Genomic DNA, 27,300 nt, shown 5'->3' with positions numbered 1-27,300 from the left:
CGCCCGTGCCAGGATGTGCAGGTACGGTGGTGCGCCATGCATAAAGCAGTACTTAGCTAGTTATGGTGCCACAAACAGGACTAGTATTTTACTGTAAGGCCTCCATCTCTCTCTCAAGCCAACAAAAGTTTACGTATTTATTTCTGACCAGGCCTTACAGCTCCAGGTGTTCTCTACTTCCGTTAACCCTATGTTTACACCTACAAAATCTGGATCGAAGTGCAGAAAAACTGGCTTTCTTAAATACAATTGTAATTCCTAACTCTAGTGCTAACAAGAACCAGAACCGTTAGAATTTTTGGTGGGTTTTTGGAACATGGACGTGTTTTTTGGCAACGCAGGCGAGAAATTCGGAAAATGTGAAGCATTGGATTTTTTTACCAAGCTAAATGATGGCTTTCCTTGGCATTTAGTACTGGTTGCGAATACAAGGATGAAATGCACTCTCCTCAGCCGTACGGCCTTATTGCAGGTGGGGTGGAAATGAACGAAAATGAGGCCAACGCGACCTCTCTTCCAGAATCTATGCCGAAATCTTTTTTTTCCCATGTTCCAATCCAACCCAATTAAGATCCCCTAAAGTAGATAAAGTTTCCTTGAGTAGCACCTCAGCTTGTACAAATAATATGAATTTTTAAAGTAAAAACCGCATTAATTTTAAAAAGTATTTCTGCAATTTTGTAGTGATTTTAAAAAAAAAAAAAAAAAACAACAACGAGGGGAGAACTTAACTTCACTCCTTGGCTAGTAAGTTCTCTGAAACAAGTCTTATTCTCAGACTTTTAACATGACACTTTCAATTCTAGATACTCCTTCAGAGGAACTAACGTAGTGTTAAAAAGGAGAAGTGACTGCTTTATTTTAAGAGCTACTTCTTTCTTATTCCGGATGCTTAATAAATTGAGCACTATGGAAAAATAACTACTCGTATTACAATCGTTAAAAAAATTATATCACCTGAACATTAAAAAAAAACAAGTGATGCAGTAGGAGAAAAAAGTTCTAAATTTTACAGTACTGCATTGCAAGGATTAGAAAGGGGGATATACGCGCACACACCTCTCTCTCTCTTTCCCTCTCTCTCTCTCTCTCTCTCAATACAGCAAAGGTCATCCTCACGCCCACCCATCTCCCTCAACTTTTGGTCCCTGGAAAATGGCAAGGTTAAAACATTTTGGTCAGGGAAATAAAGGGCAGGTTTGTACTTCGGTGAATACCGGGGAAGGCAAGCAAACTGGTAGCTTGGAAAGGCAGTTCACAGGGCTGCTGGCAGACAGAAGGCTTTGGCACAATACATTTGCAGTTTAATTTCAATAGGCCGTTAAGCTCTTAAACACATTAAGCATATCCACCACTGCTGGCAGAATCTTTCATGTCTTCGCCTGCCACTTGAGCGTTCCCTGCTCCTGACCCGGCTCTGGGGCCCCGCTGGGGACTGACCTCCGAGCGCTCTGCGCATTCATTCCTCCTTTTCCTTTCCTTAACGGCAAGCGTGGGTTTGTGTGTGCACACGTATGCGTATATAAACACGCGGCCTCATAAATACCTAGCTTTTTTCCTTTCTGAACTTCTAAGATCTTTCACTGAATGCGTATCTTTGCAATTCTGGTCTGCTTGCTGTCTTTTTACCAGGCAAAACTAACTGCTGTTGCTTATCTGGGGCTTTTTGCATTATTGGCTCTAATGGTGTTTTAAAGCTCCTGCTCCTCCATGGTGATCTCTGTCTCCAGCAGGGTTATAAACTAGTGCTTGGCTGGTTATCGCTCTCAGCTGCCAGGCAGACATACTATGTTTCCCACCTTCCAGTTTGTAAAACTACGCCTTAGGTATCCCCCGCGTACCGCGCAGAAGAGGCTCTTGCCATTCCGCACGCGCTTCTGGAGATTGTGGCGTTAATATGCCGCAGTAATGCTGTACTCGTGAGGAACTTGTGCAGCGCTTACTGTGAAGCCATGATGTTTTTATTAAGTCGTGAAAAGGCTGAGAATAAGGAAAATGGGTTGTAGCGTGTTGAAGTTGAACAGGCACGTGAAAAATGCAGTTTGGTTTTCCTGATCTTGGTTGCCCTTGGCTCAGGTTTTTAAAACCCAGGTTGAATACTTTTAGCAGAAGTAAACAGAAACAGTTGCGTATCGCCTTTGCAGCGTTAACGGAAAAGGCTAAAGCTCTTCCCCCCGACACTTCTCAGCTTCACCTTCCAGTTCACACGTTGTTCCTTTGAAAATGCTCGTTCTCGCCCGTGATCCTTGCCAGTGAGAAGTCATTTCAGAGAACGTAGTGGCTGAACAATTCAGCCCCGTGCATCATGATATTGACAACATTCTCAGATGAGGCGTTTCCATAAGGATGATGCTGTCCCTGAATAGTGACAGCATTACCTTAAACTGCATTTTTTTGTTTTGAATCAGCCTAGCTGCACTTTCAGTCACACGCCGTCTGTCAGCTGAATCACAAATCACGGTTGGCTGGGTTTTTTCCCCCTCCTTTCCTTGTTGAAATAAAGAAAGAAGAAGCTGCAGCAGAAAGAGAAAAGGATAGCTAAATAAAAGCCGAGGACAGTCCGATGCTAGAGATGCTGGGAATTACCAATTCCTCCTCCTCTCTTACCACACCCTCTGATGGTTCCACATTCATTTCCTCAAAAACAAGCAGTTCTGCAAGAAATCAACTTGGCGCAGCCTAGTTCCCTACAGACCGATACCTTGAGAGCGCATCGACACGGATACCGAGTGCCCGTGCAACAGTTTGTCCTTCCAAGGAAACGCCGTAACATCTTTTTCTATTTGGCCGCTTCTTGCACGATGCTTACGGGCAACGTGACGCCTGTGAAACCTCTCCTTTGCTGTAAAATGTGCCGGTCTCGTTCCCAGCTGACTGGCGGCCAGCACGTCCGTGCTGCAGCCTGTCCCTTCCGTCACTGCGCAGCCCAATCACCTTCCTCTCGGCAGGAAAACCAGGCCAAAGCGTGGGATGTGCTTGGGCAGACTGTGGCAGAAACCTGTCCTGAAAACCTCGCCCCGGCAGCAGCTCGGCTCCGGGACGGCTGGTGTTGAACAAAGACCAGGACGGTGAGCGCTCGGCCCGCTTACGACACCTCCACCTCCGCTCGCAGGGGCCTTTTCAGCGGGCGGCATCCCTGAGCCTCACTGGAGGACAGGACGGTAACAACCGGACGGCTTCAGAGGCAGCGTGGCCACTTTAGCTAAGTGTGCGATTGCATTTTCAACGTAATTAGGCGCCTAATTGTGCGCCTAAGCCTAGCTGATGTATTTGCATGTGTATCTAATGATTTATCTAAAAGCTCTCTGGCCTCAATGCCCTGCTCCAGACTCTATCAGAGGCATTCACAAAAGTGAGAGAAGAGTTCGAGTGGTCGCTTTTCCCTAGCTTTTATTTTAAACTCAATTCCTATTTATCTTGGGGGGGGGTTCAACAATTCAAGCTGACTGAGCAGTGGGAAAACTCCAAACAGCCGTGTAACTGGAAGACAAGCGTAGTGCTGCACAAACAGCTGTGGAAAAAAAAAAAAAAAAAAGAAAAATTCCAGGGGAAAGGCCAGAGTGAGGTTAATAAATGAAATTTCCATGCAAGGCTTCCAAACAGTGCTGAGGTTGGACTTCTCCAGTGGTGTGGGTGTCACGCAATAAGAACTTGTACCAGCAATCACCAAGGTCAAAAGGGATCTTCTTTCAATGCAAGTTAAATGGGAGCTGCAAAGATAGCAGCTTTTGTTGCGAAACAGAGCGTCACAAATACGTAAGAGCATCACAGCAATGCAGTTTGTGCTGCCTAGGTGAGCAATGCAATCACTTAAACTTTCCCAGTGTTTTTTCTAACAGCACCTGTGAAAGGCTACAGTAATGTTTTTTGTTCCCTAACTATAAACTTCATTGAAGAAGGCAAAACAAAACAACAAAAAATACCCACCGATTTTTCCTTTAAATTACATTTCCTTTTACTTAGATAAATTTTCACTATCCTCTCTCAGGATTATTCAGCTGCCTTAGACCACAAAACTCTCTTAACGCAGACACCATCACGTTCTCTGGACCGGCTAGGCCGCGCAGCCATGCAGTCAGACCTCTTCATATAAACAGAACTGTGAAAATGTCTATTATTTTCCCTCAGTGAAACACTTTTTAACCTACAGTATCCAATCATTCTTTACGGTGTATGGTGTCAAAAACACTGCACAAGCAGAGATCTGTGTTTCTTTTGCCACAGACAATAAATCTTTAGTGTCTTCTCTTGATACGCATCACTCCACTTGATCTCAGGAGGCACTATATGTCTCTCTCTCCCTCTGCCTCTTCTAACAAGGTCACTTTCCAGTGATGAAACAACTTTTCCAGAAGGTATAGCGTTCAATAATTAATATCTACTGATAATAGCTTCCCAAAGCAGTGCTTTAAAACTCTAATGCAGGCTCTTCGCCAACTTAGAGCGTGAAGAACCCTTAGAATAGATTTGAGTAGCACGTCTGAAAATACCAGCCTCAAAAACTTAAAACACATGTGACTAAACTTACCACTGATACCAAGAGATCCATATCCGCTTATGCCAAAAGGAAATTCCACGCTTCCTCCCTCATCAACCGGCATCATTTTACTACAAGTCTGAGAAGGTTAAGTCCTCCTAATGCATATAGCATAATCTGGTGTGAATAGGAAAGTAGAAATATCTGCTGTTGCTTTCGCTACTGTGTGTATAGGTTCTGTAGTAATAGCGTCGTAACTGTTCCATTACTCTGGAAGGTGTCTCTTAGTGCGTGCAGGCTCTGCAGGGTAGATGATGGGGAGAGATCCGACCCCAAAAGTTGTCGTGAACACAGAGCGCGATTTCCTGGGGCTGTTCCTGTATTTCCTTCTACCAGTCATTTCGTTTCTGCCAAACTAGCTTTTTCAGGTCGTCTCCAGCGAAAGTAATGTTGGACAAAAGCACAGAAAATGCTGTATCTGAGCACGTACTGAAAAAAAAAGGTTATCAGTAATTTCTCTCGACGTTTTTCCTGGCTTTCTGGTGACTTTACAATCATTTGGATGAGGTCTGCGTTTAGCACAGCCAGCGGGAGAGTGAAGTTTGTTCATCAGAGGCAGGCTTCAGACCACAGGACCGAGGTAGTTGGCCGCTGTGTCCCTGCCTCAGGTCGCTCTTTTGGGGCAAAGAGGAAGCGTGCCATCACCCTAGGGATTCATCAGCAAAGAGAGACAGTCTAAGCTTGAGTCTCTGCAGGGGCCAGGCAGGACAGCATTTTTTTTATTGGACTTGATTTTTTTTCGTATCTGTGCACATTCACCTCTTCAGTACAGATCTGGCAGCCAAAGAAAAAACTGCATTCTTAGCTGTCAGGGTGCTTTGTAGAACATAGGACAGGTGTGGCCACCTTTGCAACCTCGACTGTCTTCCTGCCCGTACGGGTGAGCTGCCGGTACCACGGGATGCAATCCGCACAAAGATGCGCCTCTTTCAGGAGTCTTAACATCAGAAGAGTAAAAGGGAGGGATGGAGAAACTGAGCTGAGAAGATACGTGCCATCTATTCCATACTGCAAAACAGTCCTCCGCTCACATGATGTGGAGAGTTATCTCACGATTCAATGAAGAGTAAGCGCGTGCTAAGGACATCCACTGCTTAGGAAAGAGCGCGCTATGGCAGGGAGGCAGAAAGTGACAGATCGTGTAGCACCCGCCTGGCTCTCGAATGAAGATGTGTCCTGGGCACAGGACCCACAAGTCCAAAGAGACAGAGACTAGTGGGTACAAATGGATTAAGAGGTTTCTCTGTGTTCTTCAGACCCACAGCCAGGAGGGGAGTAGAGCTGCGGAGCATGGTACAGCCGATAAAAGCAGCCCAGCCTGCTATTCAGGCTCTGCAGGAGGCTGGACGCCTCACACGATGATGATTTACATCTGACAGGGTTCAGGAAGGACGGAGGGGCAGTCTGCCTCTCACCAGATAGTGCCTGAGCACCGAACGTGTGCGTGCAGAGGTGAGCTGTGCGCGTGTCTGGCACGCACGCGCTGAAGCCCAGACGCAGAGAGAGAAAGCCCGCGTTGGTTTAGCATCCAGTCACGAGTCACTTGTGCGCCTGGGCTGGCCAAGAGGACAGCACGCGTGAAACGGGCGATGACACGTGGCAATTATTCCGACGCAGTACCTGTACGCTGAGGGAGGGCAGCTGGGATAAGCGTCGGCTGCAGGTCACGAATGCCGACAAGGGCTGCGGTCAGCTCCAACAGCTGCCCCTCGCCCAAGTGGGCCGAGCAAAGTTGGCACCCTCGTGTCTCCAAGGAGGCTTGAAGGCACATGGCTTAGGTCTAATACGGTAGATAAAGCAGATATTAATAAAAACATTGTTCAGAGCCATCTTAAGACTAAAGCCTTTCATGTCATGATATTCTAACAGTAATCAGTGCACCTCTTTGATAAATACATGTGGTTTTGTATAGGTCAGCGTAGGCTGGCATAAGGTCTGACTTGACTTGATTTTTTTTTGCCCTTGGAGGCAATTTTGCAGTCCCTACTGAAAACCGTTAGATGTATATTTTGGTGATCCGAAGTGGGAGGCGAGCGCCGTAGCTCGGGATCGGCTGCGCAGGTTAATCCCCAGCTGGCATCGCTCCACACAGGCCGAGTGTGAACGGGCTGGATGAGCTGAACTAGAGCAATATGCCAGGAAATGAAGGGATTCCTTAAATACTTGTGATGCAGACCACTCAGTCCTTTAAAGTCAAAATGTGGAATTTCACTTGCAATTTGAGCCACGGCTGTAATATTTATCTAGCACAGAGAAACCACCTTTCATTCAGTAAAAATATGTTACATTTGACAGGAATTTAAAACATAAAATGATCGCGTTCTTCCAAGCTTGATGGCTTTGCGCTGTTTATTGATTTAGCCCTGAGGAGGAGCGGTGCTAAGCAGATGCAGTTGGCCTCGATACCCCCAGGGTCGGGTCCGCAGACACTAGCCCAAAACTTTATGGGCAAAGTTGGACGTGAAGGCGTGCCATCAATTTGGAGGGGAAAAGGGGAGGATAAATTGGATTTCACTTTGGTAGGCCTGAAAACTTTTAAATGCCTGTACACCAAAAAAGCCAACGCTAGGAGCAGGAAGGACTTTCAAGGGAAAAACCTATGACTGTTGTGCTCTGCTCGCTAGGGGCGCAAATCCGTAAGAGGCAGGCGGGTGTTCAGAGCCACCTATATACACAAGTCCTTGATAGGCGTTTGCAAGGCCAAACTTACTGAAATTTGCTCTTTGTTTCATATTTTCTTTTTCTCTCTCTCTGTTTCTCTTCACCAGAGCGGGAAGGATGGTAACTAGCTTTAAAATATCTGGCATGGCTAATTCACGCAGAGAGGCAGACTCAACAGCAAAAATACCACGAAGGAGCCGATGTGCTACTTTCTCTCCAATTAGTACCTACCGCCCTCAGCAGTTTCTTTTACTGTGCCGACCGCAAGACAGTGTATACCACTGCACTTTTAAAGCAATGAGATTTGAGCGACTAGATCTAGAATTCATAGAATTCACAGAATTCTAATTCACGGAATCCTAGATCCAACTGAAACGTCGTCCATAATATTCTCCTTTTCCTTTACACGCCTTTTCTTTTTTTTCTGTTATGAATGTTGTTATCAGAGGGAAAAATCTGACTTAGTTGCCATCATAATCTTCATAAAATGCTCCATCAAGTTCATTAGCCACCTATGATGTCTGACCATCTGCTTGGGATACCTCTATGTCATATTACCAAAGGGAACCGATGTTTGCTGCTAATGCACGGCAGATTGGTTGTCAGGCCTGACCCTGAATGTCATTACAAAAATGACTGCACAAACAAAAGGTCATTCCCATCAACTGCCTGAGACTCAAACGGACTATTAGTGGGCAGAAGCCTCTGTCTATAGATGTTACTATTTTATTAATGAAATGAAATAAATGAGCTGCGACTAGTTGTGGCTCAGCTGTGCTAGATACTCTAGGTTTAAGATAGGCACCCAAAGCTCTCCAGTGGCGAGGGCGAACAGAGCCAGGAACGGGGCAACGACGCAGCGCTGGAAGAGAGAAGGAAGCAGCCCTGACGTGAGGATGTGTCCTAAAACCCAACGTGTCTCTCCTGGGGTGAGCAGTTGTTCTCTAGGGGCAATACGCAGGACTTCCACATGATTTAGAGAGAGACCCGCTACGGTTTGTAATGCTGGGGCGCGCTTGGGTTTGCTGGGAAAGTCCTTTGACAGAAATGAGTAACCTCCTAGGAGCCCTTAGGCTATTCTGAAAATTTTCAGCCCTAAGTAATCAACTTTCTTCTGGACTCATACTCTACTTCCTAAAGATACCTGTCCATCATTTTACAACCGTTCCAAATTTTAGCAGGTTTTATGTTGTACTACAACGTAAAATAAAATATCATCCGTCTACTTCGGCAGAGAAAGATATAAAGTGTGCTGCTAGCTACCGTGCACTGTGCGCCTGCGCTTACCCTCTGTGATCAGACAGTAATATTTTTGCATCCAGCAAGGAAATTTCTATTTCAGACCATTAAAGAATTTCTGCTGTTTCCAGTGGAAAAATAGTGATAATTAATTCCAAGAAAATCTAAGCCTTTTTAATTTGATCAAGTTGATTTCAATTGCAGAGTTGGGATTGCTAGATAGAGTAACACTGTGGGAGAAAGCTACAGATGGAAATGTGTATCAAAAGTAAAGTAACCTTTATCTGTGAATGAGAAATCCTGAGCCCTAGAGTACACGCAATGCAATGGCAGTTGAAGTGCTGTCCTTAGAGGGTTACGTTAAACATTCGAAGGCTATAGGTCAGTGAAACTGTTACTTATCATCTGGTTAGCTGTCTGACAGAGGCTGCTGAAGAAAGACGGTGAGCTTAGGCCATTTAAACTTAAGCGATTGATTTTCATTTAGCATTTGTCCACCGCAGTTATCAGAAGTTGCAAAATTCATTTCAGAGTGACTTGAAAGGAACAGAATCGTATGCATCCATATATACTTAGTGACACGAAGCAGCATTAATAACGCCATTACTTGTAATTGAATTAACTTTTTTTTAAGACTGTGTTTAAATTACACGAAGGCTGTGACACAAGCCATCAAAAAGCAGCAGCACATTCAATATTAAAATTAAACGTTAAGGCTGAGGGCGTGCCATTGTGTCACACTGCTCAGGGACAAAACTCAAACGTGTTAAGGCATTCTAATTTATGGATGGATGTCAGCCTGAACCTTAAAGTATAATGGGCTTTGACAACGTATGGCACAGTCACTTCTTTTACTGGGAAGCAATTTCCCCTTTAGACAAAGCACACAAACAAAGATGAGAGGCGTATGTTACTTGAAGGCACTCCATAAAGACATTGCGGCCGAGTTGTTCGTAAAATATTATGGCTTATGAAGATTCAGTCATTTTAAAATGCTAACAACTCAAGTGTTCAGGGGATTTAGTTAATTCGTTATGAATCTATAGTTCATGATAGACTTAGACATGCAAAAATTGATTTCGGAACAAAAATAAGTTTGCGTTATTATGGGAATACGGTAAAAAAGATCAGAAGCAATAAATACATTTTTGATCATTGTTCTTCTTTTTCTCCTCGCTGTCCACCTCTTAACATACAGTTGTCACATTCAGCAGCATGCGTGCCTTAGCTGTTCCCGACGTTTTATCTTCTTGTTCGTTCCTTGATTCTGCAAGAGCTATGCAATCAATGTCAAGATAATGGCACAGCTCCCTCACCCCGCCTTCTTTCTGATAATGTTGTATTAAAGCTAATGAGAAAATTTGCATGCATGAAATGATTAACATGTGCAACTGCTTTCAGGCTTTAGAGAGAGTCTCGTACCTCTACAATGAGTATCTGGGTTGGGCGTATTTGAGCATGCTCTGAACTCGACTAGCTACAATTTAGCACAAGCTTATAATAAACTCATCCTAAGCAAGTAAGCCTCCCTTGAGGTCTGGGCTGCCACAGCGAAACGCAGGTGACGCTTGTCACTTTGTACAGTCTAGTTTTAGTTGAGCCAAGTGATGGATCTCCCTTTCCCAGGAAAAACTGGGAAATTCTTGGACTGGGAGTTCTTGGACTCAGTCGTCAGTAAGTCCTCCCTGATTACAGGCCTTTTTTTCCCTCTTCCTAAAAACCAGCAGTTGCACCCTTGTCTCTAGTCTGAAGTATCTCAAAGCAGTCTTACTTGTAGCGAACACTTTAAGAGCAGACTTTTCAGCTCTCGAGTAACCAAATGATTGCCGCCTTACAATGTCTGCATTTTGCTTTGGAAAGCAGGACACGGCACGGCCTAGCACGCTCAGCAAGAAACGGGAATCTTCCACTGTCACTCACAGAGGACTTAAAACAAAAGGCCTCCTCAGCCCCGGCTCCGTTTCCATACATGGGATTAATCATGTAAATAATCCTCTGTAAAGAACGGAAAGGCTGCAGAAATTGGTAGCGCGGTGCGAATCTGCGCGAAATTCAAACGCCAGGACTCTGTCGCAGCGTTTTCTTTTCTTGCCTAGTTTATATGCTCAAATCATAGTTTAGAATTTCCTCCTGCAAAGAGTACTTTGGTAAACATTGAAGCGGTGTTGCTGGGATTTGTCACGTAGTTACGTAGCTGCAGCTATGGATACTCGCACCTCTATCCGTTCTGGCTGTCCAACAGTAACTTGTTTAAAAACAAGAAAAAGGAAGAGCGAAGGCCTGAATGTTCACTCATCGCAACTGTGAAAGATAAAAATGGTAACATTTCTGTCTGCGATCTGTATGTGTCTGAATGGCCAGAGGCGCGCAGAGACACGTGCTGCACTTTAGTGAAACACGACTTAAATATGCAAGTCAAAGATTGCCATTTGAAAGAGAATCTAGATAAATGCCACATATAATCGAAATGGATTAATATAGACATCAACATAAATAGAGGTATACGTGTTTACTGTGTGAAAACTGAACCTCTGTGTAAAGCGGTTTTATCATTTTCGTCACATTTTGCCAAAGAGTGTGTGATGCCTCTGTGCATGCAAAAGTTCCTACAGCTATTTGTATGCATATATACATATAAGAATTTCTTCATACGGAAATGTATGTATGTGTAAATTGTGTGAATGTAAATATAAGATAGGCCATATGTCCCGAAAGTCCCAAAAGAGCATCTGATGTTGATATGTAGACAGTGTGTTAAGGACCTTCCTAATTAATAACGCGGATTAAAACCTCTTGGCAATCAATTAAGATTAATGACAGAAGTCAGTCTCTATCCCCCTATGCCCGCGTCTCGGGCTGTGAAAACCCTGGGTCGTGAAACTTTAATCCTGTTATCTGCTGCCTTCTTCATCTGAAAAGCCTACAGATTAACACAGCAGACATCATCGAATTTACAGCCAGCCGCTCGGACAGCTGCCCTACTTTCGGCAGTTAATGGAAAAGGACCTAATCTGGTTAGGAGCGTAGGACTAGTTCATAAATCTGGACGCCCGAGACAGTTAAAGCTGTCACGTCTCTTCTGGAGAGCAGAGACCGAACGAACCTGTCAGCTTTCTTCTTGACGCTTCTCAAAGGTAGCCGGTCTCCGTGTAAGCTGGACTAACGAGATACTCAGCATTAATGTAAACTAGGTAAGGGCTGTGCTCAAGCTGGGAGCTCTGTTTTACAACCAGGTTTGGTTGTATACCTGCTGCCCTCTGTTCACTTGGAAGCCAAGTAGTGATTAAATAGAACTGGTTTTACTGTAATCTACTCCATAAAAAAGATGTTTTAAGGAATTAAAAGAACACATTTGGTTTTTCCCCTTTTGAATCGTGCCCAATGAAACAAACAGTTATTAACAAAAAATGCACTACCAAATGAAATGTTCTCTTTTTAGTACAGCTTGGGGGGGGGGGGGGGGCGGTGTATTTGACCGCTGCAGCAAATTCATACTCTACACAGAAAAGAATGACTTTTCTTAACAGGCATTATCCCCGTGCTGCCAGCACGGCTTGACTTACTGCGATGCCCAGGAGAGTGTATTTGTTGCATTTTAGGAGGCCTGAAGCACTCGTCTTTCAGATAGCTGCTTGTAAAGTAACGAAGACGGCAAGAATTCTTCTGGCTGCGTGCTCTGTTGGCAGCTCAGCTGTTTAAAATGCCCTTTCAAAGTAAATCGTGGCGTCACAAAAAGCACGTCCTATGCTGGCGTGACAGTACTTCTGTCAGGACCATCACCCAACCGTATAGCCTGCTGCTGTCCAACAGCAACGTTAACCACCAAGGTGGAGCAGCGTGCCCACAGGCATGCTGCTGCCTCCACGGACCCGCGCGAGGTCTGTTGGAGCTGCTTTGTACGTTTTGTTCTGTGGGAGTACTGGTCAAATGGATTAAAATGTCATGAACTTAAAACTGACAAGCAGATTAATTTCTTTCTACTATTTCATTCATACAAGTGTTCATATTCACTCTAATGAATTCTGAAGGCTCGTTTTAAAAGGACCAACAGCGCTCATGTGCACAAAGGGAGGGAGTGCCAAAAACGACTGCCTATGTAGATGGGAAAATATCCTTGTTTCTCCAAACACCAGAACAACATCGTCTTTTCATAAAGATGATTACTACTGCTTTCATTGATCGACAGCTAGCAAATCCGGCTTTTAAGAAAACCCCTCTAGCTCGGATGGGGCACCTGAGAGGCAGACAAGCTGGACCCTCCTGGATGGTAGCCTGGAATCCAGTTTTAACAAAGCGAAGCTCTCATACCTGTGTACAATGAGCATGCTTTTGGAGGAGGTACTACTATCTAGATGTTTTGATTGCAGATTACTCTTCCGGGTCGTCAGCACAAGAAGATTCTAAGTTCACAATTCATAATCGTGCTTAACTCCTGGCTGCCACTCACCGTTTTTACAAAAGCGGTAGGTGTCCTCTCCAAAAAAGACTGACTTTCTTTTAGGCAGGCCAAGGGACTACTGTTTTTCTGAAACAGAGCTTGGTGCTTCACTCAACAGGATGCATTGCTTTATGTTGGAGACGGACCTTTGAATTCAGTCTGAATGGGGCAGTTTGAAATGAATACTCTTAAAATGTTTGCTTCTGCTTTCTGTAACAGTGAACTTAAAAATTTTTAACAGTAATATGGGTCCATTCTGGAAGTTGAAAAAAAAACTTTGGCTCCAGTTGAGCTCTCGGGTCTATACAAACACATTCCCACTTGAAAAATGGCAGAAGGAATATTCTGGCAGAAAACATTCAAGAAAAAGAGGTGCTCTAACTCCCTTCTCATCTCACGCATTCCATAACTAGTTCTGCATCATCTTTGCAGCAATTTAGACGATCCAACATGAACTGTGCTATATGAGTGATAGCAAACTGTTTTTTTTTAAAAAACTCTCAGGCAACAATTTCTTGAGCATAGTAATTTCCATGTTCCGCTAAAATACGCTATACCATACTATCATTGAACAAGGAGCTCGAGTGAACGGACTCTTACGTTGTAATATCAGTTACTGCTAGGTGCAGTTTGATTTTGAGAAGTCGCAAACGAGAAAGTGCACTGCTTCGAAGTAGCCGCAGTAATCTTTCTCTAACTATAACTTGTTATTTCTCTACCCGTTTCAACAATTTGCAGTCATTAGAAAAGAAGCCAAATCACCTTAATGTTCTTGAATGAGGTCCTCCTTAGAAAATGGACAAACAGTTGTGTTTTTAGAGAAGGCAGGGGTAAACCAAAAAATCCTGCTATCACCAGTCTCGTTCCTGTTCCCGTGACCCTGTAGCAAGCAACCATTGCTCAGTGAGTTATAAAGCACTAGCTAGTAACAGTGCTGGCAGACGGGCAGCTCTGCTGCAAAGGTAGGTGATGAACTGCCCGTCAAACCCTGTGAAAGCACTCTGAGAACTGACAGCTACGGTACTCTGAGCCACTGCAGTTAGTCTTTTGTTTCAAAACAGCGAGTTTTCTCTCAGTTGTAAGGCACTTAAAGCCTCAGCCTCCGAACAATTACTATTCCACTCTACAACTGACAGACCGAGCTAATGCTTTAGTATTTTCTGCCTGTGCCCAGCGTAGGAATTACAGAAGCAGCACAAAGGGAATGGTAACACGGGCCTCATCTCAGAGAATATAATGCCATCAAAGTGTTTCTAACTGTACATCGTGTGATGCTAACAGAGCTACAATGCAAAAGACACTTCTTTTGTATAACACAGAGATGGTCACAAAGTAACCTTAGTTTAAACAGATGTTTGTATTAATTCTGTAGCTGTTATTATAAAAGAATCTTTAAAGCAGGTAAATACTAATAAGCTTAAAATTCAAAACAAGTGTCTTCCTTTTTATCAGGCTGTTTTGTAACATTAAAAGAGCTGAAAATATTCTACAGTTGTACTATAGAAATTCTTCTAGAATTAGCTATAGACTTTTTTTTTTTTCCTTTTACCAGTCAGACATGTTTGCATCCCGATAGGGCAAAATCTTGACATACAAGTGCCACAGGCTGGTTGTGGACGTTAAAGACATTTGCGTGCATGAACGTGCACGGGACCAGAATATCAGCCACCATCAAATTGCACAAAGCAACTAGGTCATATAAAGAATTGGAAAAGCCCCGATCGTTACATTTAGGTGCTAAACTACAAATCAGAAAATAAACACAAGGATTTAGAGAAAAGAACAGGACTCTAATGCCGCATCCCAAACCTGTGCCAAGTTCTGCTCTCGTGCGGTAACGAACTCTCTGCAAGAGGCGTTCCGGTACAGAAACAACGGCAGACGCTCCTCCGCAATGACACGTAAGGGCGCGCGCATTTAGCTTCCTAGCTGAACGTAACGCTGTGGACTAAAGGTTGCTGTAACCTCAGTTGAAACTCTCGGACAGTTAACTGGTTTAGCAAAGTACTCCAAAACTACTGTGGCTCGTTCTTTTTTGCTCCTTTAATAAAAAAAGGAAAGAAAGTATAAATAGGAGTATGAACGCAGGGTAATGCATCATTTATAAATTACCTTGTTAGCGCAAAAAACAAAACGTGGCTTTGAAAACAAAATCTCCTGCTGGGGTCTCCACTATGTTTGATGGGAGCCCTTCAAAAGAGTTCATGGCTTAATGGAGGCTGTTTACGTGGGGACTTCGATCTGTACCTGCTGTCCCCTGTCACTCCCTGGAAACTTGGCGGCAGATGTTGCAGCGTTAAGTTGTCTCTGAAGTGGCTCTCTGTCCTCATCTCCCCACCACAACAGAGTCAAACTATATTAGATCTCTTTATTTGTGCCTGAGGCATGTTTGGGAGCGCAGCTGTGTCCACCCCCGCTCTACCTTTAGTGTTTCAGCCCCCAGGCGGCAAATGTGAGACCAAAACTGTTCTGCCACTCTTAACTACATCTGCTGACAATCCTGCAGCCTCGCTGCAGGCTGCCGAGGACCTGTGCCTCCGCTCTAAACAGATGTCGGCGACAACCTGCTAGCTCACACCTGTGCAAGCCTCCCTAACCTCACGGATTGCTAGCTGAAAAATTTATCACTCGGAGGACTTCCATCCGCAATCAAAGCTTCTCAGCTCAACCGTGTGCAGCCCTCAAACTGGGCCACCCTCGGCATTATCTGGCAACGTGGCAGAGGTGGGAGAGGAGACAAGGAAGAAAAAGCTCGCTCGGCTTTGATACTTCATGCCTAAATTTCAATCACTTGATCAAGGACTTGAATTCAGCAGTGAGTTCTTCTACAAATGGGAACTACCAAGTTCTTAAACCGTAAAAGACAGAAGACAAAACAAAACAACTACGTGGCTGCTGTTTACCGTAACAGTGCTTCCGAAGTAAGTATGTGTACGCGTGTCTCGCTCTACGCGTACGTGACTGCTCATCCGTTTGCTGACTGAGACTCATCGGGGTGCAGCATGGGATCTCTACCTAGCAAGTCACGAACGTGTAAAAAAGATTTGATTTTTTTTCCCCCCGTTATATAAAATACTATGCCAGACAGACCTTGCACTCCTACAGTCTCACAGGTCACACCTTAACGACCACTGCTTTAGATCTGATTCATCGGTACACGTTCTACTCCTTTTTTCAGTGGGGATACCGAAGATCAGTGAGCTACTCGTCTGTTTTTTATAAATCAAGATGTTGGTCAAAGTCTTTCTGTCAAGGCCAGAGAAGGCAGATGCCTGACTTCACAACGGCTCCACAAAGCTTTCCCTGGCAATCAATTTTTACAGAAACTACCTGTCTTTATGGTCAGTAATCCCCAAAACAGAGCCCGCCCGACATTTTTTTTAGCCCGTTCAGGCACCATTTCTTCTACGTTCCTATTTACATTGAATTTACCTGTTAAACCGTACTGTACCGTGTATTTTGTATGTGGATTTGTTATTGTTAATTCTGCTACACGTAACATGAATCATTCGTGCGAACAGTAAATAACTTGCCAACGTAACAAGAAGAATGATAGCGCTAGTATTTGACTATGCTCCCTGTTTCCAGCATTGCACTTTGTCACTCTGCTTCCTCCAACACTCGTCTTGGTCTTAATTCAATGTCACCTTTTTTTCCTTTAGAATAGAAGCAAACTTCGTCCCAGGAAGATAATCTAAACACCGATTACCTCTCATTCTCTAGAAGGTAACTCCCTCCCTTTAACCCCTCTCATTCTTTCATGTCATCTTTACGGGGTATGTTGCAAAAATAATGTTCTCGCCCGCTACTGCTTTGTGGCGTGACAGAATCTGATCTGTCACACCCATCTGGGGCCAGTTAGTTGAGGAAAAATTTGTCATCTCATTTAGAGGAAATCGTTTGCTCCTGTGTTTCTTCCCGTGTGCCACAAACAGGAAGCTGAACGGTCCCGGTGGATTTGAAATACCTTGGCGATAAATCGGTTCCTGAGATAAATGCTGAGATTTAAAGTACTACTTTCTTAAGGAATAGCAATCAGAAATACACAATCTAGCCTCGCTTTAAGAGGTTCAAATAATAACTCTTCTTCCTGCTCATAGCAGTCTTTGTAGTGGAGGCCACTTTTACATGGGTCACGAGTGTAGCAGAAGAAAGGATTGTTCGAGAAACAAGTATCCTCGCCTCTCCTTTCTGTGAAAGTTGCCTTTGGCATGTAAGCGCCAAGCTACGTGAAGCAACTTGCGTGAAAGTTATTGGTGGTTACTTAAATTTGACGTGGTTTTAGTATTCTGACTGCCAGACTCTACTCTGACAAATAGCTGGTTACGAGAAAGATTTGGGTATTGGTTACAGAGAGTCGACGCTGAATGAAGGGTGTCCTGTGTTTTTGTTTTCCAGCTGAACGCGCGCAAAACACGGAATCCTTCGCTCTGCTTTCGGGAGATCCGTGTTTCGTCAACATTTCTGGGCTGGTGTGATGCATCTTTCAATGCATTTGTTTCCCCAACACGTTATTTTTCCTGTCGTGCCATTCTTTTGGCTGCAGTGCTTTCTTTAGTTAAGGTCACGGAATTACCCCTCTTTTGCCGACCGTAGCGGATACGCGCACCACACAAACCTCATCTCCTTGCTGCGGTCGCATCAGAGAGACTCTGTCATACTGTCTTCGTAACAGCGCCCACAGTGCATCGAGTCGACCCTGCGGTGACAGAGCAACAGGACTTTCAGTACAATAAAATGAGTCAACGGAGAACGCATCACACCTGCTAAGTTACTGTCCAAGGAGATCCGTGGAGAAATTTCCTGGCAGAACCGAGCACCAGTTCCTTAGAGCCGCGTAAGCAAAGTCCAAACTGCGGCTGCGTCACCCACGCCACACAGCTGCGGTGCCGCTCCTTCCCATCTGTGAATGCTGGGTGCTGCGCTCTCATCTCCACTGGGAGCGGAGCGGCTGTGACCTAGCCCACCTTTACTTCTGAGCGATGGAGCAGTAATATGTTTATTTGCCTATATTTTGGGCTGAACTGCCACGTGTCCACCTGGGATTTCTCGCACATAAACGTCTGTGTTTTTACAGCACACGTACAGCCAGTTCATCGTTCTCAGGAAGCCTGGGACCTGCTAGGCACATGGTATACAGCTGACTCGTGCTGCCCGGTAAGTCCTGCGTGTAGCAAAGGCAGCACGGTCACTGCGAGCGCTCAGGCTGCCTGCGCATAACAGGCATAGCAGCTCTGATGCTTGCCAGAAGCGTCCCGCTCCGCACAGATGGGTTGCGGAGTTTGCGTGTGCGTGTGCGCGGACAACGCGTCTTCGAGACTTTCTGCTGGTAGAAAGGACTTAAAAGGAGTTGTGAAGACGGAACAGACGCATCCGTACTCTCAGCTAAACCTGTGTATTCTCTGTTTTTAGACGTTTAGAGCAAGGTGTTTATGAACCCATCTTCGGTTTTTAGGAAGAGCTTGTGACGGGTTCGCAATTGACTCATGGCATCTACGGAGGAAAATGTCTTTACTTGATGCCGTTTATTATGTTTCGCTTGTTTGTCAGACTTTCTGCGTGATATTGCTTTATACAATTTTTTGTTTTTCTTGGCCGGTAATGAGTATGTATGTTTAAAACTCAGTATAACAGCACGCGTAAGACCGTTAAGGCAGACAAAATCCAACCTTTAGTATAAAATTACATTGTACTGAAGACTAAAAAGATTACCTTAATTGGCGTATACCACTTCTCCTGAATGGCTGGTGAGGTAGGCTTTGGTTTAGGTGGTTTAGGATGAAAAGGTTCTTCTGGTTCTTCTGGGAGTTTCACCACAGCATTTTTTGCTTTTTCTAATCTAGCCCCTTCTTCGGTGGATCCTTTATCACCCCAGCGAACCTAAGTAAAGCGGAGTTCAGGCGTAAACGCACTGTACGCAAAGGAGAAGTAAACTGTTGCAAATAACAGAAGTAGCTGAGAAAGTTTAAATTTGGAAGAAGTTCTGAATAAACCAGAGGGGACGTACTGAGGAAAATGTTCCCTCTTCATTTTTGATGACAAGCGTTCTTAAATACATGTGTAAATACGAATTTTTTTCTCAGTAGTGAAAAGTTGAGAGAAATACCGGAAGAAAATTCTACCGTGCATCACGCAGGCTCTATAGGAGACAGGAAATCTGGGAAATCTTCTCTAACTAATGATGTAAAAATACCATTTCTGGTTCTGATTTAGCCAAAAATACCAGACCTTAATCCGGCACTGGTGAAAGCCTAGATTTTTTTATTTTTTTTTTAATTTTTTTTTGTCACCCCAGCTTTCCTAACACAGCGTGTTTGTCGAGAACCCCAATTTAGATAGAAGGCAATTCTTGAGCAAGTTTTAGCAGAAGCTCCTTGAAACTGCTCAGGTTTTCAAGTGGTTCTGCAAGAAGATACCTACTGGAGAAAACACAGATGAAGCAGTCTGACCTGCGTAATAAGTAAACATAAAGCGTGTAGCAATGTATATTTTATCACTGCCACAAGCGTGTAAAATATATACAAAGGGTTCAAAGAGAAAGGAAACCTGGATTATTGCTGTTGGTGAGACAAGCACCTATTTCCACTTCCATAAAAGGTTGTACTTACTATGCTGTTAAGAGGAAATATGGGAAAAAACCTTCCCTCTAAGAGACATGATTTGTCTTGCTACAGTAATCTTAGTTCATCTTGTAGCTGGAAACACTATGGAGCAATTTGAGCAAGGATGTTTTCTGTATTGTACAAAGAAACGAACCTAGACAAGACTGTTACTTTATCATCCCAAAAGAGCATCTAAAAGCTATGGCTGGAGTTTGAAAGTTCTTAGTGAAACTGGCCTGGATTATTTTCAGTGCAAAACTTTCTAAATCATGCCATCTGCTACAATCTAGCCTGTAAGGAGGAACTGATACACCTAAACCCCGGAAATTACATTCGGACATTACATCTTGGGTAAATGGGACGCGCCGATGAGTCATGAAACTGCTACTGGAAAATAGCTAACGGTTACTGCAGGACCCTACCAACATGCTTGTTTTTTTCAGGGGCCTCCTGACTGGAGACGCCAGGCATGAAAAGAGAAGCAGCCAAGTGAGAAAAACCAAAGACGACGACTGACCCTCCACCCTGAGGGAAAGAAGTGAGAGCATCACTGCACACTGCTTGGTAGGTATACGTCAGTTCTCTCTCACTACCTGCCAAATCAAGCACTTGAAAAGCGGGCAGAAAAAGAGTGGGATGCAACAACTCTCCCACCACAAAGGGGCACAAAATCGTTTTGCTCACCGGGAAAAAGACATGCCCCTGGTCTTCCTTCTGCTGCCGGGAGGGAGGGAGAAGACTGCTGCGGGTCTTGCTAGGGACACTCTGTAACGTGCCAGGGTAACTGTGCCGTAGGACGGAGGAAGGAAGCAGCCCGACATTTTCATCCTCATCAGCGCCATATGCAGAATGTGCTGATACGGAAAGTGAGGACAATATGTAGGCAAGCCAGAGTGTAGCCCCCTCCAGAAAAATGAAATACCTTGGAGGAAAATCTTGCCATTTTATCACCACCACCAAGTGTTGTTTACCACTGTAATCTCAACGTAGAGAACGAGAGCAGCAAAGTATGACAGAGCTTAATTTGGTCTGTAAAACCGCAACTCACCTTGGTAAGATACAGACCATCATTTCTGAGGAGGGGGATTGTTTTGAACCTTTGTGTTATTTTGAACTTTATTGTTTGGCTTGCTTAGTGATTTCTTTTTCTCGCTGGGGAACCCTCTCTCTGCAATATTAGAACGGGCTTTCATGTCCAAGTAGGCCCCGCTGAGTCATTAAAATGCATCTGTATCTTTCACTGTGATCAATGGTACTTTTACGGTGTTTTTTATGAGGTTGTTAAAATGTATTTTAAACACTGTTAAAACCATTTAGAGAGAGATGGTGGATTCCTTACTGATAAAATGACCCTCTCCTTCAGATGAAAGTGACTCCACCCATAAGAAACCAGAATTTGTGGAGTCTGGCAACACAGCTTTGACATAAAAACTTACAGCCTGTAACGGGTGGGGGCTAGAAATGACATCATAAAACTTTAAAGCAACGCCAAAAGACAGATCTAGGAAGAGTGAACAACACTGGCTAAATTATTCTGGACTGTCGCAGAGGGGTGAAGCTAGCGGGGAAGGCGGGAGTGAATGTGAAACTGCCACGGAAGGGAATATGGTATGCGAAGAGAAGCAGGACGGAAGCGGTAAGCGCAAGTTTACTGGTTCGTTCTCTCCTTTTCTCTATGCTAGGAAGCTGCCAGAAGAATTAAGCTGCTCTAAGAATGGCAGAAGTATAGAGCACAGAGAAGCAATAAAAAAAACAGACACCTGCATTACCACATGAACTGAAAACAGAGAAGAAACGCAACGACTAGTCCAGCAAGTTTATCGTTGGCCAGAGCGGAGAAACCACATTTAACTGTCAGGTAAGGAATAACCTCCCTTTGACACCTCCATCATCTTGTTAGGCTGTTTCTGTTTTCTCTCTCGTTTCCTCGCTTGCTCTGCCCCGATTCACCGAACGAGCAACGTGCTCTGTCGAGCCAGTGAAAGGTATGAGGTCTGATACCGCTCTGTCCGAGCAGCTGGGAATGGGCTGTTAGCCAGCGATTCCCTCGGCCCCACTGTTACAGATACTACAGGACAGAGGGTTTAAGCTCCATATTCAAATTTACAATGCGGCACCCGACCCCGAAATTTGTTAGTACTCTGGGGTCCCAGAGAAGGACGGAGAAACAGCTCCATGGAATGAGGTGCCTTTCAAGAGCCCGAGATTGTGTTATCGGCCATTTCGGTTGGTTTACATCTTTAGCCTTTAGTCCTGCACAAAATTCCTAGCACAGATTAAAAAGTTTTCTAACCTAATCATTGCTTTCTGCTGTCTTCGTTGAAGAGGAAATGCTGTATTTTTGCCACGTGATGAACACGCCTTTCTTTATGCTTCTGATGTTACTGGCGTTCACGAGGTATCGGTTTTCTGTTTCATTGTGCAAGATCCCATTTACAAAATGTAAGGATTTAAACCCTGGAACCCCTCCTGGAGGCTCATCGTGGCTCCCGTTAGAAATCCAGGCTTGTAAGTCTGGCAAGTAGTTTCCAGTTTGCCTCTGAAAAGCGCTGCACAAAATGTTTTCTTTTTCTAAAATCTGAAGCTCCTCTAAATTAGCAATTCTGAACTGCTGAAGGAAACGCACAAAAGCAACGCAGCTTTAAACTTGCCTGTTCTTCTGCTTGCGTTTAAAAGAACTCAAGCAAAGCTGATTCTTAGGCCAGTACCTTTAAAGTTTCAACAATTACATCAATATGGCATAGGTGGGTATTTCAGGACGGTTTTCTAGATTGAAGTTAAAAACTGCAGAAAACTCCCTTGCAAATTCCATAAAGGCTGACTTGACTATAAAATCTGACATAAGGACGTGCCCATAAGGATGCACATTTTTCATTCTGTTTTAATTAACATGATGCTATCATGTCTCTTCAAAGAGAGGCACTGTTGTCGCTGTGAGTTCCTTTGGGATCAAGCCTCTCCTTAGCGTCACCATTGTCAGTGCATTTAGCTGGCCCACAGTTGGAGGACTTATGTTTCACTGTAATTTCTTCCAAAACACTCAAAAAAGGCTCTCGCTCCCTCTCTCTCATTAGCTTGATGGAAAGAGCGTGTCTTCAGGCAGCTATTTAAAGTTCCAGTCAAACGGAACTACTGAAAGCTGTTCTTTCATAGGCAAGGTCAAAATTGTTGAGGACGGTAAGAAATTCTACAAGGCTTATGTCACTGGGAAGGAAATGCGCATTATGCCCTTGTATTTTCAGTACAATTTAAAAGTCTCTGTTTCCACCATTTGCAGCCTCAGAGGGCTTGTGTTTTAGTGAATTGGCGTTTCTACATCGTACAAACCTCCATCCTTTTAATTCCTCCAACTCCTCGTCCACCGTAGTAGGAAGCATCCACTGTGGGCCACTTCTTGGTAGGCAAGGGCTCTTGTTCTTCTTCCTGTCGATAAATTCAAGTAACATTTAGTTTAAAAAGATACTTTTTTTCTTTTTTCCCCCACCAAGTGTCTTTTTAGTATATTTCACTAGAGTTCACAGAGAGTAAATTTTCCCAAGTTAGGTGTGAAAGATCAGATATTTAGGTTCCCCAGGTGTTTACCAATCTCCAAACAAAATCTGGTCGTGTTTGGAAATACTTTTAATGTTGTGCGTGGGAGAAGCATTGGTGGCGACCATTAGTAAAGTCCTATATGGGGAATCTAACTGTGTGTTCTACTGACAAGCATTCGTTTGCCTCGTCCTTTTCCTTTCCGCTAATAAAAATAAGCGAAACGCACGCAAAGAAAGGGATTTGCAGCGGCTTCTCCTGCAGAAAATACAATGCCTTCAAAGAGCCAGATCATCAGCCCTACTCATTTGGATTCAGCAGACAGCGTTCAGCGGATCCGCAGATAAAGGTTGCGCAGCCGATCGCAGTTTCCTAAGCCAACCTTTGTCAAACTCGCTCTTGGCTGCCTCAGCTCAATGAAGTGTGCCTCATCATGGACTTAACTGTCAGGGTACACTTGAGTACGCTCAAGCGATTGGCGAAATCAAGACCATGGGGCAAAAATTCTGAAGACATCAGGAGATCCTCTAGTGCGTTATTGCCCGTAAGAGGGAGAGAAATTCCCTTATAAGGGTTCTTGAGTGTCTGGAATGCCAAAGCTGTGGGAAAATGCTGTTGAAGTCATACGTGAACCTTTAGACTGTTATACAAGAGCTACTGGGTCTTTCTGCTTTCGCTGCAGAATGGGAACAATAATGTTCGACTGTCTTGGGATAAAGCCCCTACTAAATATTTCTGTGGATTTGGGCTTAATTCATGCCTCACTGAGACGACTGAGACAGAACAGAGATTTGGACTTTGGCCATCCCGCTCTCAGCTTAAGGCTTCCCACGGGGCAGTTCTTTCTTATTCAGCAGCTAGGACAAAGAGCCGGATTCGCAGAACACAGGGAAGCACAGAGGAGTAGTGTCGTGTAACCAGTGTGATGAGCGGAACACCATCGTTACCGTACCTCTTTTGGAGCTGACGGAGGTGGAGGGGGATCTTTGATGACCTGAAAGAGACAAACATGTAGAAGCATAAGGAATAGCACTGGCAGCATCCAAAAGCCAACAGAAAATTTTAAGAGCGAACTGTTTCCCTCTGAGTCCCCCACATCTGCTTGCAAACTGGCAACCGCTCCTGTCAAGTCCCTTGGGTATCGATTATCAAGGCCTTCTGGAAATTAACACCATCCGTCAATAGAAAATAACATCAGTTGACTGGCAGACACTCTTTGGGCAGACGTGTCTGCCACTTAGCTTCCTGACCGGATAAGACTCAGTCTTTCTAAGTAACAGTCACTGATGAAACCCTATGGAGTTAATTAGCAAGCCTGGGAGGAAAAGCATCCCAGGGTCTCTGTGAGGTCTTGCATAATCTTGGGCCAAGATGCCTGCTTCTTTGTGCCATGCTGCTGGATAATTTCTGGCCCGATGACAAGTGTGAAATGCCTTCTGGTAGCTCAGGCTTCACCTCTAGATGTCCAGACCGTTTCCGCAGATCTCACATTTCAGATCTAATAATTTAAGTATGTAGCTCCTTGACACTGTGGAGCGCCTGCAAGTGGGAGTTACATTCTCAAGGCTTCTTAAATTGTTTCTGGAAAAGGCCGGCTCTTCGGATAATTCGCTTAGACCTATGTTTAAACCTCTACCTACGGTTTCTTCCCGTTCCCTTTCTCGCGTACGTATCGTAAATCTCGGGGAGTTTACCGGTACTGACAGGAATCCACTGAACGGTGCGCGGAGGGGAAGAGGAAGGCAGCGACCCTCTTAAACGATTAAGATGGAAACTGAAAGCACAGCCGTTCTTCCACAAGAAAAGCAGGTTTGGAAGCTATAAAGAAGTACTTGAGTGCGAGTCATTTTTTGTGTTTGACTATTGTATAGAAATGACTTAAAGATGCCCCGTGAATATAAAGGAGTCTGTTTCTGTTATGCCTTAGGATTACACAAACATAACCGAAACTGTCCATGATGACAAACACCTAAATCTCCTAACACAGGAGTAGGTACCTTAATTGAAATGTGTCTTATTTTATTCGCTCTGTGCTATTAATTATAGTACGCTCATTTACTCTACTACTGCCTATAAATAATGTCACTGCACAGATGTATAGCATCACACATAAAAGAAACATATTTTTATTGACTAATAATCTAGAGTTTTCTTTCTTGATTTACATTTCAAGTCGCAGCGCCACCAAGATAGTTACTAGTTACTGCCTAGACAAGCTATGGACTTTCAGCGCTGGATACAGGAATTTTATCAAATAAGAGAAAGAATTTATGGCACCCTTGGAACCATTTTTCCACAGCGCTGCAGGTTTAAGATACTGAATTGTTCCATCAAGCGAGCTCAGAATATTTGCGTGGATTGCAAAGTCAACTGTGGATTTTAACCAGACGTCCCTTTGCTGCCGTGACGTTGCAAAAACATGCCAGAAATTACTGTTCTTTAAATATTTCTGAATACTTTTTCTTCCCACCCATCAGGAATTTTCAGAATACTTAACAGAAGTCAATTATTTAATTAGTGAAACATTCCCGAGAGCCAGATTGGAATTACTGCCCCAACTTCACAAGAAACAACACCACAGAGGGATCATGGGACAGATTCTGAGAGATACTTGGACGCTGAGCAAGATTTTCCAAAGCATGAAGATATTTAATTCTCACTGAAAGCAATTAAAAGACTGGAAACAGTAAAACTGTACTTAAAATATATTCAGGGTCACCTTCTCTTTTTTAATTCACATTCTTATTTCCCTTTTGCCCGTCTACCTAACGATTGTCTCCAAAAAAAATGCATTTTGCTGCCAAGACTGCAAGCCGTACAGGGGGGAAAGGCCTAGCTAGGTTGCGGATTTATATAAATACATATTAAAAGGTATTATCGCTCCACTTCCTGTAGTTCTGCGATTCTTAAGTCTTGCCATCTCTCCCGAGCAAAGACAACTTTGCATAGCAAACTTCTTTGTGATGCTTGCTTAAAGTTCGCTTGGGCCCTACGCCTATTGATATTTAAAGAATCAAAATTCCTCGCCCAGTGCATCAAGAAAAACTCTACTTGTTGGACCTCACTGGGCCTCAAAAGTCACGAGTCGATGACATTTTTCGTTTGACTCCCTGAGCGAAGGATCTAATCCTATGCCAGCTGCTAAACAACCTGAAGTTACAGGGTAAACTTGATTTGAAGCTAACCAATACATTAATTAGCTGTTATTTCTAATAGCTTCAGAAAATGAAACTTGTTTTAAATGTGACAGTGGTGTGAGAAAATAATCTGCTTTGAGTAGCAGATAGTCACCCCTGCTGACAGAAGTGGAATGTAAATGCCTGCATCCTTATGTTTCCACAGGCTCCTCGCACACTCGCACGCTCTCTCTCTCGCACAGGCACAGGCGCACGCACACAAAGATTACGTTGAGTCTTGTGTGATATTTCAAGTGAAATCAGTAGAAAGCCATTTTTAAAAAAGAGAAATCTGAGGAACCCATGCAGCTTTGGCAGAAAACAATGCAAATGTAGCACGAAACTGCACATGCTGAAGATCATAATATTGCAAATTAACTTTTCCTGAACTTGGTTCAGATTGTTTAAATACGGAAGACTCTGAATAACGCTGCTGTCTTATTAACCCCATGTAGAGATGGATTACTTCCTTGTTTTGTTTTATTATCGTCGTCAGCAGGCAAGGCTGCATCTCATTATTTAGTTGCAAAGAATGAAGACTAGAGTTTGGAGGAGAGCCGATTTCTTAAATAAAATAAAAAAAAAAAAGTTAGTTGCTTCAGGCAACAGTCCCTTTGATCTGCTCATTAACACTTTTCAAATGTTCGCGTGATGTGGGCATTAGGAAATGTCAGCACCAGAGCCTGAAGCCAGCTTGATGCGATCATATGTTCTGATATTGAGGGAAGAGTGAAAGAACTGTCAACAGTGAACTGCCTTTAAAAAGAAGGGCCGGGGGGGGGGGGGGGGGGGGGGGGCGGGGGGGGGGGTGTGGTGTGTGGAGAAAAAGAAAAAGGAGTCCCCCTACCCCAACCCGTAAGTGTACGCGGACCTCATAGCGAGGAACGCTGTCAAGACTGGGTCCTAGCGAGGATGAAGGGGAGTGCCTGAAGCACCTAAAGCTCTCCGTTCTGTCCGCAGTGCCTTTTGCCTCTCTTTCTTCCATTTGATGCTGAAGCATGGGATGCTTGTAAGGTTTGAGGGCTGTCGCTTTCCTCCTTGCTCCTGCTCTTTGTCCCTGCTCGACCAGGGAAGCGGGCCCTAATATGCTGCCTCTCTTGTCAAGGACGCTGGCAA

General features: G+C 44.1%; 1 protein-coding gene and 1 long non-coding RNA gene across 3 annotated transcripts in view; one reads left to right on the top strand and one right to left on the bottom strand.

The window, feature by feature from the left end:
- The window catches only part of LOC142601598 (uncharacterized), a 306,344-nt gene extending 284,447 nt beyond the window's left edge, over positions 1–21,897 (top strand). Inside the window, exons 8-9 of the long non-coding RNA XR_012835100.1 lie at positions 16,538–16,601; positions 21,160–21,897. This is a non-coding gene — a long non-coding RNA (uncharacterized LOC142601598). The remainder of the gene's footprint in view (positions 1–16,537; positions 16,602–21,159) is intronic.
- The window catches only part of ANTXR2 (ANTXR cell adhesion molecule 2), a 116,669-nt gene that overhangs the window by 25,740 nt on the left and 63,629 nt on the right, over positions 1–27,300 (bottom strand). For both annotated transcript variants that reach the window (XM_075750786.1, XM_075750785.1), the window contains 4 exons: positions 23,961–24,002; positions 22,805–22,900; positions 18,588–18,755; positions 17,494–17,574 (listed from right to left, as the gene is read on the bottom strand). In XM_075750786.1, the coding sequence (XP_075606901.1) occupies positions 17,494–17,574; positions 18,588–18,755; positions 22,805–22,900; positions 23,961–24,002 (387 nt within the window). The remainder of the gene's footprint in view (positions 1–17,493; positions 17,575–18,587; positions 18,756–22,804; positions 22,901–23,960; positions 24,003–27,300) is intronic.

The sequence above is a fragment of the Balearica regulorum genome, chromosome 4 (genome assembly GCF_011004875.1).
Source record: "Balearica regulorum gibbericeps isolate bBalReg1 chromosome 4, bBalReg1.pri, whole genome shotgun sequence".
NCBI classification, from domain to species: Eukaryota; Metazoa; Chordata; class Aves; order Gruiformes; family Gruidae; genus Balearica; species Balearica regulorum.
The sequence above is the reverse complement of the archived record's forward strand: the minus strand, read 5'-3'. Positions and strand labels throughout refer to the sequence as shown.